Genomic DNA, 12,359 nt, shown 5'->3' with positions numbered 1-12,359 from the left:
CTAGACAGCCCAGGACACTTGGTTAGTTGTTAGTGGTTATTGAGAGACAAGAGGGTGTAGTGGTTTTACATCTACCCATTGAGTCGTTAAAAGTCGCTCCACACACGCACGCGCACACGCACACACACACACACACACACACACACACTCCAGATACCGTTTTTGCGGGCCTGACTACTAGGGTTTTATTTGCGTTCATATAAAATGAAATACCAGCTGGGAGTGAAGAGTCAATATATAAACAGCAGGTTTCAATTATCATAGCGCCTGTCAATACAATCATTTCTAACGGCAGCGTTACTCTGGAGGGAAGTTCGATTACTACAGGCAACCTCTCCGAGATTGGTTCACGATATCATCTATCAAATTTCTGTCGTCTCTCATTAAAACAATATCTCATTTCGTCATTGCATTACAAACAGTCAGCCAGACTCTGTCGGCAGTAAATCTCTGTTCGCAGTCATGGCACGAGAGGCTAGGCCAAGCTTTGGACCGATTTGTAGTCGGTTTACGTACTCCAGAAAACGGCGAAGTATGCTATTAACTGTCCGCGTAAAAAAAGAGAGTCGATAGTAGAGATTGCAGCTAATGATTCAGTGTCGAAGCAGTGCTCGATAGACTTAAAATATTCTTGCATATTGTATCAGGTTTCGATATGCCTGCCAAGAGTTGATGCACAGCGGTTTTCACGTATAGTGTATGAAAGACAGACGGGGGAAAAAAGGGGGAAGCAAAGATATTTTGTCGCATAGTTCTTTTCAGGACCACCTGCCACAGTTCCAGCTGTCAATGTCAAGCATACGAGGTATGTTAACGTTTACAAAGTCAGCTTTGTATGTGTGTATTTATCCATTCGCTCGATCCTACCTGTGAAAAGTTAATATTAAAATTAGCATTGTGTATACGGTTCACCAGTAGCACTGTAAAACGGCAGTCTATATTAGCAATAACATGCAGTCTTCACGAGCCAATTTCCAACCCGTACTTCACGACTTGTATATGAAAGGCTGTGGTATGTTATTAATGACGTACAGATAGACCGACAGAGAGAGAGAGAGAGAGAGAGAGAGAGAGAGAGAGAGAGAGAGAGAGAGAGAGAGAATGCCGCAGAGTGGTTTATGTGGAACATTACACAGACGAGGGCTGGGATAGATATGATTTGCGAGCTTTCCAGGGAGAAAAAAACATATGTCTACTAGCTTTGAAGGCTTTATTTAAATGCATGCAAGCGTTCTTGTTTCGTCTTACAGCTCCTCTGGCTCGTTGGGAGGAAAACACGTCCTTCGAGCTGGATCCTGTCTGGGTCGTGCGAGATTTGAATGAGCAAACAACATTGACGTCACATTTCCCACAGACTTCTTTTCCGTCATCTTCAAGTTCACAAAATGGCGGCCGGTCTTCCGCAGAACGCTTGAACTATGGCGACTGTCAACCGCCGGCTTGCACTGAAACTGATAAGACGGTCGGGTGTTTCCGTGAAGATGGAGCCGATGAACCACTTTTCCCAGAAGCCTCGTCTCGGGGCGAGACGGGGCGTGGTGGTGGGCAGTGTCAGGATGATTCTAAAGCCTCTCTCCTGTCCCCGAGAGAGAAAGAGTTGCGGAAATTCTATAAAAGACGAGCCGCCTTCATAGACTTCCTCATAAAGTATTCATTATTCGTCTCAAACTTTCTGTTTTGGGTAAGGTCGATCGTTGTTGTGTTATTGTTGTTGTTTCTGTTCTTTTTCTTCTTTCGCTATGCCCATTTTTTCTTCTTCCTCCTAAACTGCTATGTAAAAGATTTCCTCGGAGTGGCTGTCCTCCTATAGATGAGGCACTAGATAGAGAGTCATGGAATCAACCACTAGTTTGCCAAATGCCCTTTCCACTGCATTGTGCAGATATTTTGTCGTTCAGATGTAAAAGTTATTGATTAAATAAATGTAGCATTCACTAAAATAAGGATGTTTAATCTATATATGTAGCATTCACTAAAATAAGGATATGTTTAATCTATATATGTAGCATTCACTAAAATAAGGATATGTTTAATCTATATATGTAGCATTCACTAAATAAAATAAGGATATGTTTATATATGTAGCATTCACTAAAATAAGGATATGTTTAATCTATATATGTAGCATTCACTAAAATAAAGATATGTTTAATCTATATATATAGCATTCACTATAATAAGGATATGTTTAATCTATAGTCGACCAAGGTGTAGATGAACACATGACACTAGAACCACTTGTTAGTAAATTAAACATTAGGATTGAGCATGCTGATTTACTGTATCTCTACAACAAATCACCTGCTGTTGAAGGTATTGTTTAGCAGGTTCCCTTGGTGGTACGTTTCCAACCAACGAAACCCTTGTCATCAGACCGATAAACAAACAGAAAAGCATTTGGCTGTTGTGTGATAGGCAAAGGATGGATTTCAATCCAGGTAGACAATCCCATGGTGGTTTCCATGTTCCAATCAGTGCTGTACAACTTGTATATCAAAGGCCGTTGTGTGTGCTGTACTGAGAATTTTCAAATGGAAAATAGTTTATGACATGGCACTACAGTGACTGTGTACAATTTATTTCTGGTTATGGGGGCGGGACGTAGCCCAGTGGTACAGAAAGAAGTGTTTTATTTAACGACGCACTCAACACATTTTATTTACGGTTATATGGCGTCAGACATATGGTTAAGGACCACACAGATTTTGAGAGGAAACCCGCTGTCGCCACTACATGGGCTACTCTTCCGATTAGCAGCAAGGGATCTTTTATTTGCGCTTCCCAAAGGCAGGATAGCACAAACCATGGCCTTTGTTGAACCAGTTATGGAACACTGGTCGGTGCAAGTGGTTTACACCTACCCATTGAGCCTTGCGGAGCACTCACTCAGGGTTTGGAGTCGGTATCTGGATTAAAAATCCCATGCCTCGACTGGGATCCGAACCCAGTACCTACCAGCCTGTAGACCGACGCCACCGAGGCCGGTCCCAGTGGTACAGCGTTCGCTCGATGCGCGGTCGGTGTGGGATCGATCCCCGTCGGTGGGCCTGTTGGGCTATTTCTCGTTCCGGCCAGTGCACCACGACTGGTATATCAAAGACCGTGGTATGTACTACCCTGTCTGTGGGATGGTGCATATAAAAGATTGCTGCTAATTGGAAAGAGTACCCATAAAGTGGCGACCACGGGTTTCCTCTCTCAATATCTGTGTTGTCCTTAACCATATGTCTGACGCCATATAACCGTAAATAAAATGTGTTGAGTGCGTCGTTAAATAAAACATGTCTTTCTATCTGGTTATAGTCCTACAATATAGTTCATTCGCCATGAGACGTGACTGTCTTGCTGTTCGTGGGATTCAAAAAGTTATTATGATCATTCTTCAGGCTGTCATCAAGTATTTACCCGCCAGTCTGTTAGTCAACGTTTAATGTTCTCATTCCCCAAAAGAGGACCGAGCATTTCTGCTCGTTGGTTCGTGGCTTAGATTTTTTGTTCTGAAATTGCCGATCATTCAAACATTCTTATTTCTATGCAAAGTTTTAAACTTACCTTGATTTTTGAATTGTATTGTATTGTATTGTATTGTATTGTACTTTCCCCACTGTTCTTTACACTGTGGTTTTACATAATGATATATATATATATATTAATGAAAATAATCATATTTATGTACTTATCTTTGTTTCACTCCCAATAGCTGGTACCTGGGCCCGTGCTTATAAAACTGTTAAGAGTCCCGACTCAATCTCTAATGACATCACACATATACAGTTTGTATGGCATTGTCATGACGTTCACATTTCAGACTCTTATTAGAGTGTCGAGTATAGTCTCTAAAGGTTTTATAAGCACCAGGCGAGGTATGTTCTTTCGTCGTTAAACATGTATTCGTTCACTCATTCATTTGTTCATTCACTGTTAGTTCGCCGGAGTTGCCGCCGTCGGGTTCGGATACTGGTTACTGTCGGAGAAAGGTAGAATCGTCACAGACGGCATGTACTTCTTCTTCGACCCAGCCGTCATGTCCATGGTGAACGGCTGTGTCGTCTTCACTGTCGCCTTCTTTGGGTGCCTGGGCGCCTTGAGGGAAAATATACTGCTGCTCAAAATTGTAAGTAATTGTAAGTTGTACTGTACTACCTTGGTGGTGTAATAATATCTTTTTATTGTTCTTTTGTTTAACGACACCACTAGAGCACATTGATTAATTAATCGTCGGCTATTGGATGTCAAACATTTAATAATTCTGGCTAGTAGTCATCGGAGTAATCCCGCTACATTTTTCTAATGTAGTGAGGGATCTTTTATATGCACCATCCCACAGACCTTTGATATGCCAGTTGAGAAATAGCCCAATGGGCCCACCGATGGGGATCGATCCCAAATCGAAAGCGCATCAAGCGAGCGCTTTACCACTGGGCGACGTCCCGCCCCCGTAGTGATAGTCATCGGGCTGAAGGCTGATAGGTATCGGGTTTGCAGAGCGAGTTTAACGACTCAGTGGGTAGGTGTAAGGCCACTAAACCGACTCCTGTAAAACTAGGTTTTTTTTGGATGCATCTATTACATCTGGTAGCCAAGTGAATTACTTAAACGTTATTTTTACAAAGACTACTCTTTTGATATATACTCTTCAAAAAAAAGAAACTTGACATTGATTTTAAAACTTTAATAATAAAAAAAACCGGTAGATATAATACAAGCAACCAAAGATCAAGGCGCCATAGGAAGGGGATTACTCTGTACATATCCGAAACAGTATCTCTGAGAATTCACCTGAAACATGTACACAGACATATGTGTGACATAGGGGTGGGCAAAATGTCAGTATCGGTTATGACCACCACGAGCCCTGATGACAACTTGACAACGGCGACGCATGGAAGCAATCAAACGTTGTACAATGTTCTGCCACTCATGCTGCAGTGCCGTAAGAAGTTGAGGAAGTGTCTGGGGTGGTGAATTCCTCCGGCGCACACGCTGACCCAGTGCATCCCATAGATGTTCTATTGGGTTTAAATCCGGCGAACGGGCAGGCCAGTTTAGTGTATGGACGTTGTGGCGCTGCAGAAACTCCTGACTAACACGTGCAACATGTGGTCTGGCATTGTCATGCTGAAACATTTCAACGTTGATGTTCATGTGCGGAATGACGTGATGCTGCAGGATCTCGTCTCGATATCTAATGCCCGTCAGTGCACTTGCCACATGCACAAGAGCCGTCCTACCGCCATGATAGATTCCTGCTCACACCATGACTTGTTGAACGCAGTTTGGAGCATAACGTTCCCCTCGACGTCTATAAACACGTGTGCGTCCATCAGCACTTGACAGGAGAAAACGAGACTCATCTGAGATCAAAACAGTCTTCCACCTGGCACTTGTCCATCGGATCATCTGCTGGCATCACTGCAGACGCTCCGCTAAGTAACGTGGGGTCAAAACGTTACGTCGAACTGGTCTTCTAGGGAAAATCCCTGCCTCCCTCAGCCGATTACGAACTGTCTGGTCAGAAATTCTGCGTAGTCCAGGGATTTGTGTCGCTGTAGTTGTTGCTGTTGTGGTTCGATTTCGAAGATGACACACCCGGATGAATCGATCTTGAGACGCGGTGGTTAGGCCTACTCTGGGACGACCTGACCTTGGCCTGTCATTAACACTTTGAGTGGTGTTGTACCGTGCCCATAAAGCAGAGATGGTCTGTCTGGAGACGCCAAAGTGCCTTGCCACAGCTTGTTGAGTTGTTCCTGCTTGCAATCTTCCAGTGGCATTATTACGTTGAGCTGACGTAGATATTGGCATTATTGCATTACCTGTACAGTATTGGTATGCGGTCTGTTTGAATCACTGCTGATGTGGCCTTTTATGCCCCACCAACGGAGGGTTTGGTATGCAAAGTTACAGAACTTCATGATTCACGTGCTTCTCTGGGGATTGCGCCTTTTCGTTTCAGGACAAAAGTTGACTATGGCTACGTTTATGCGAATCGGACGTGTTTTATAGTGTTTTTGCATCACCTTTCGCTCACTTATTTGATTGTCTTTGATTCTATATAAAAAATAATCCGATTGCATTATTTTTACCAATGTCAAGTTTCTTTTTTTCTTCTTTTTTTTCTTGAAAAGTATATTTTATTTTATTATCTTATTTTCTTTTGTAATAGACAAAAACGTGTTCTCTCTCTCTCTCTCTCTCTCTCTCTCTCTCTCTCTCTCTCTCTCTCTCTCTCTCTCTCTCTCTCTCTCTCTCTCTCTCTCTCTCTCTCTCTCTCTCTCTCTCTCAAAATATATGACTTAGCTTGTTTGATAAATACGGACCCAGATACATAAAGAATGAATGAACAATGGCCTAATGTGAATGTACACGTGTAGTTTCAGGTTAGTCTTTATGTCGTGCTAATCATAGAGACGGCAGTCGCCATCTTGGTGTTCATTTTCTACACCATGCCTGAAGTCCGGAAAAACCTCAAGATCGGACCCGAATATGTTCTGACGCAAGCTGTGAAACGCTACCACCACGACGATGGGCTAAAAATGTGGATCGATCTCATTCAAAAAGAGGTAGGCACAGGCTAGTCCGAATCTGACGTAGCAAATTATGTGGGTTTAAGTTATTGGGTCCGCCTTGGACTAGGCACAGGCATAAAACGGTCGTGCGATTAGTTCTTGATCAGTCGGTAGAGTGGTCGTCTGCGGTGTCTGGGTAGTAAGAGTGAACCTCCTGGGTGGACCCATTCTCTGATTGGGTATTTCCCCGTCGAAACCAGTCTCCCAAGACCGGTATATCAAAGGCCGTGTTGTGTGTGTCCTGTCTGTAGGAAAGTGCATATAAAATATACATCATGCATGATTGCTGCGTATAGGAAAAAAAGGTAGCGGGTTTCCTCTGAAGACTACGTGCTGGGGCGTAGCCAGAGAGGAAAAAACGCCGAGGCAAACCCTGACGTGTAAAATAAATATCAGTGTCATGGGAAACATAAAATAAATCTGGGGAAATTCCAGACGAGGCAAGCGCCTCGTCTACCCATGCTGGCTACGCCATTGACGTGTTAGATATCCCAGTTCTATGACATCTAATAGCTCATGATTAATTAATCCATGTTATCTAGTTGTGTCGTTAAAACAAATTTTAACTTTAAATATCTGAAAGAGCCATGCTTTATATTTCTGACTCGATTCTTTACTGGCGCAAATGCTTAGCATTAATATTCCACCGATTGCGATAATTCGAGGTGGAATTAATACTAGTATATATCAATAACCATTACTATAGTGCTATATTGTGGACGAACAACAGACAAATACATTGTGTCCATTCTTGGCTGAGTTAATAAACTGATTTTCGTATTATCGAATGAAATGAATTCCCGTGGGTGGAAATAGAGATATTGAAAAACAGTGTTCATTGCGTATGGTTCATCTGATGCGTGCAATAGGAACACCTAGTTTAATTGACATGTCATTTATAGTGTCTTCCAATACAGAGGACACCTCTAGAGTACATTGATTTATTAATCATCGGCTATTGGATATCAAACATTTGGTAATTGTGACAAACAGTCTTAGAGAGGAAACGCGCTACATTTTTCCATTAGTAGCAAGAGATCTTTTAAACGGACCATCCTGCAGATAGGATAGCAAATATCACGGCCTTTCATATACCAATTGCGATGCACTGGCTAGAAAGAGAAATAGCCCAATGGGTCCACCGATGGGGACCGATCTTAGACCGACCGTGCATCAAGCGAGCGCTTTACTACTGGGTTACGTCCCGCCCTTATTACGTGTCAAAATATGTCACATCTAATCGATGATTAATAAATCAATGTACTCTAGTGGTATCATTAAACAAAACAAAGTCCATTTATTTTTTATTTTCTCGCTCTCTCTCTCTCTCACGACTTGTACAGTTTAAGTGTTGCGGTGTGACGGACAGTTACGACGGATTCCGGGACTGGCAGCAGGACGAGTACTTCAACTGCTCGGACTCGAACCCGAGTACTCAGCGGTGTGCCGTCCCCGTGTCGTGCTGTATTATTGAGCCGGTGAGTTCGTTCATAATAATTTCCTTCTGGAATATCAGAGCGTATATCCAGGAAATTATACAGAGGGAGTGGGGTCCAGACTGTGACGAGCGAAGTTCAGGTCATACTCCCCTGGAATATATATATATATATATATATATATATATATATATTAACGTGTCTACAAACTCAGTCAAGTCTATTTACGTATGTGAGGGCGGGACGTAGCTCAGTGGTACAGCGCTCGCCTGATGCACGATCGATCTAGGATCGATCCCCGTTGGTGGGCCCATTGGGCTATTTCTCGTTCCAGCCAGTTCCCCACAACTGGTGTAACAAAGGCCGTGATATGTACTATCATATCTGTGGGATGGTACATATAAAAGATCCCTTGCTGCTAATCGAAAAGAGTAGCCCATGAAGTGGCGACAGCGGGTTTCTTCTCTCAATATATGTGTGGTCCTTAACCATATGCCCGACGCCATATAACCGTAAATAAAATGTGTTGAGTGCGTCGTTAAAACATTCCCTTCCTTTAGGTATGTATGGTTTGTAGAGACCATTTCCAAATGCAATAATTTTATTTTTCTTTAAAATGCAGGGAGATTACATGAATATGATGTGCGGCTTCCAAACCACTGACAAGTCGGTGAGTTAGTAGTAACTTCAGACCTCGAATAGATAGATTCTGATGGCTTGTGTCAAGAAACAAAATGTTTGGAAATCTGTTTCACGACTTGATAGATAGAGGATACTTCCCGAATGTCTTGTGATACATCATAATTTATCAGCACGGGTTGATAAAAGTATGAAATCCGAGGCTTGCCGAGGATTTTAATACTTTTATCAGCAAGTGCTGATAAATTATATCACAAGACACAAGGGAGGTAATCTTTTTATCATCCACTATCATTCTTTTCAGTTGTGACTGTTGTAAACAATGTCAATAATGTGGGTTGAATGTCACTATATTTGGCAGCGGTAGACTCGTTAACTAGCTGAACGTAACGTTACTAATGATAGGTTTAGCGCTGAAACATACACAGTGACGTAACAAAAGAAGCGATATCTCCTAGAAGAATATCGCAGGAGATATCGCAAATTATAGTGCCAGCGATATCTCCTACAAAAGCCTTTAATGGATGATAATAAAGAATCACACCTCTCTCCCTCCCTCTGTTTCGCTCACCTTCTTTCACTCTCCCTACACCTCTCACTCTCTCCCTCCCTCTGTTTCGCTCACCTTCTTTCACTCTCCCTACACCTCTCACTCTCTCTGTGTCCCTCACTCTCCCCTACATTTTGTATCTGACTAATGTCCCATAATGTGTAAAAGACAGTGTGCCCTCCCTCTCCCCCCGGGTTTGAGGTGAACTTTTAAACAACATAAAAACAACAATAATAATAATAAGCATTAACAAATAACAGCATGCTTGCCAGTGGACATATTTGCATTGTATGTTAAAACAGTTTAATCTTTAAACCATTTCAAATAAACGTTTGTGTATCTCTGTGTTATTGTGTATAAAACTATATGGCGTACGACTGAAGATTTACTTATAACATGTTTGTGGATTGTTACAGAGAGAGGACGTGTTTAACCGAATATTCACCAAAGGCTGTATGAAGAGTTTTGGGGAGTGGCTGGCCAATAACGAAGTTGTCATTGGTGCTGTGTGCGCTGGAATAATCATCCCGCAGGTAGCTCTGTACAGGCACGGGGGAGCAGGGGGAGGGGACTGGGGGAAGGGGTGGTGGAGTTCACACTGAATCAAAAATATTATTGGTAGTAAATCTTAAGTCGGAGATTAATTCTACTTGTAGAATGCATTTCAAGACATCTAGTTTTCAAATGTTAAGGGGCAGCATAGCCTGGAAGCCCTTAGAAACTTTTCTATGCGCCCTTTATCTCAGCCCACCCACCCCACCCGCTTACCCATGCAAAATAAATATGTCTACTTGCTTCCGTCTTGCCTGCTGTAGTGGTTAGATGTAGTGTCGTTAACATTCCAGAGTTCAGCCCTAACACGACTTCGTTTGTTCTCACCACTAAATAAATAAATAAAGAAATGTTTTATTTAACGACGCTCTCAACACATTTTATTTACAGTTATATGGCGTCAGACATATGGTTAAGGACCACACAGATATTGAGAGGAAACCCGCTGTCGCCACTTCATGGGTTACTCTTTCCGATTAGCAGCAAGGGATCTTTTATATGCACTATCCCACAGACATGGTAGTACATACCGTCGTGATGCACTGGCTGGGACGAGAAATAGCCCAATGGGCCCACCGACAGGGATCGATCCCACACCGACCGCGCACCGAGCGAACGCTGTACCACTGAGCTACGTCCCGCACCTTACCACTCAGGGGCGTAGGCTGGGGGGTTTATACATATGGAGTTTCTGGTGGTGCAAAAACAAAATAGAAAAGGTCCACTTGGTTCATATTCATGTAAAAATATAGTATTTGCTAGAAATCTTTTGAAAATGCTACAAACTCAGGATAGTCCCTTCAAAACTGGTTTCACTTTAGCAGGAACATTTATGAGAGTGCTAGTTACTCTGAATGTCATTACTGGTGAGATTTATGTTTCTAACATGGACATTTACATGTTATGTTGTCACTGATTGTAGGATTGATCACCAAGGTGAAGGGTCGTTGTTGTAACCAGAAGGCCCCTAATCAAACTTCTTCTTTTTTTAACTATTAATTGTTGTTTTTTACATATATATAAATTGTACATATATACATAGCGTAGGTTTCCCCCCCCCCCCCCACCCCATCTCAATCTAAATCCTGACTACGCTAGTACTACTTCACAACTGGTTTATTAAATGCCATGTCATGGCAGTGGGTTTCTTCTCTCATTCTCCGAGCGAGGGGCCTAATTCACTAAACTTTCGGAACTTTGCTAACTCGCATTTTGCAATGCAAAATGACTTGATGTCGCGGTTTATCTCATTATATCGAACACTTACTATCTACTGATAACACACTGTAGGCCTACTCTCAAGTATTTGTCTTTCTTTGCCCATATGCTCCCATTTCGTTACAGATCTGTGGGGTGCTACTTGCCCGTATGCTTATGAAGCGCATCCTGCAGAAAAGAGAACAATGGGAGTGGAGAAGACGATAACATTCTGAAAGAGATCTGGATGTAGATGCATACACTTACAAAAAACAACAACACAGAATCTGGATGCCGATGTATAATTTGCAAAAAACCACATGGAATCTGGATGCAGATGTATACCTTTGCAAAAAAACACATAGAATCTGGATAGAGATGTATACATTTGCAAAATAAGCATGGTTCCAATCGAGATGCCGATGTATAAATTTGCAAAAAACCAACTGGAATCTGGATGTAGATGTATAAATGTGCAAAATGTACATGGAATCTGGATGCAGTCAAATATTCTTACATACCTTACATTGAAAATTAGTGGAGTTGATCCTGGTACAGAAACTGCAAGATAAACTTAAATAATTTAGCAAAAAAGCTAAAGGAGTCTGGATTTAAAAAAAAAAAAACTTAAAATACTTATTTGTGGCATCTTGAGGGACAAATACAAACTGGGCTCCAAACTTAATATAATACTAGTGTCTAGTTATTTCAAATTATTTGAACAGCACATGTTTAACTATCAACTAAACATTTGCAATTTTACTTTCTGCCATTTAAATGCTGCAAGGAAACATTTTTTTTTTAAATTACCATAGACCTACATGTGAAAGACAATGGCTACATATACATACACGTTTGTGAATGTGTTGGTGTCAAAATTACCTGGTTTCCAATTATGTTTATTTATTTTAACCAATTTATTTATTTTTACTATTTATTTTTTGTATTTACTTTCTCTTCTATACCCTAGCTTGGCAAAAACTAACATATTGTATAAACATTACATTAATCCATTATTTATTTTTTACAGTATATATTTATATGAAACCTGAAAACAATTATGTGATGTACTGGTTTTGTCCAACACAAGTTGGGAGGCTTTAAATAGGTCTTTGCTTACTGGCCAATATCCAAATCGCTTATTTTGTCTGTGGTAATAAATATTCTTTACACCAAAGCATTCAGTCTTTGTGTTCATGGTAAATTAATACATTTTATGTGATCTTAATCAACAACTGCATCTACAGATTGAATCAGGGGAGGGGGTCCAAAGGAAAACCAATGTGGATGATCTATTGTGAAGGTTAAGTAATAAAGATACTATAAGGTGTAGCTTTGAAACAATGAAATATACTAAAAAGAAATGCAAACATTAATTATTCTTTAAAGTTTGTTTTCTTTAACGACACCACTTGA

At 41.3% G+C, this 12,359-nt stretch overlaps 1 protein-coding gene across 3 annotated transcripts; it reads left to right on the top strand.

Annotated features, from left to right (window-relative positions):
* The first annotated feature begins 621 nt into the window (after positions 1 to 621).
* Positions 622 to 12,120, top strand: LOC121383298 (tetraspanin-5-like). Of its 3 annotated transcripts, XM_041513226.1 has the most exons (8): positions 622 to 805; positions 1,251 to 1,681; positions 3,926 to 4,114; positions 6,375 to 6,563; positions 7,913 to 8,047; positions 8,628 to 8,675; positions 9,611 to 9,727; positions 11,091 to 12,120. In XM_041513226.1, the coding sequence occupies exons 1-8, from the start codon at positions 700 to 702 to the stop codon at positions 11,169 to 11,171; spliced, it is 1,296 nt and encodes a 431-aa protein (XP_041369160.1). In that variant the 5' UTR covers positions 622 to 699; the 3' UTR covers positions 11,172 to 12,120. The 3 variants fall into 3 exon arrangements, with proteins under 3 accessions (XP_041369160.1, XP_041369162.1, XP_041369161.1); XM_041513228.1 differs by lacking the exon at positions 6,375 to 6,563; XM_041513227.1 differs by lacking the exon at positions 7,913 to 8,047.
* The last annotated feature ends 239 nt before the right edge of the window (positions 12,121 to 12,359 follow it).

The sequence above is a fragment of the Gigantopelta aegis genome, chromosome 10 (assembly GCF_016097555.1).
Source record: "Gigantopelta aegis isolate Gae_Host chromosome 10, Gae_host_genome, whole genome shotgun sequence".
Taxonomy (NCBI): Eukaryota; Metazoa; Mollusca; class Gastropoda; order Neomphalida; family Peltospiridae; genus Gigantopelta; species Gigantopelta aegis.
The sequence above is the reverse complement of the archived record's forward strand: the minus strand, read 5'-3'. Positions and strand labels throughout refer to the sequence as shown.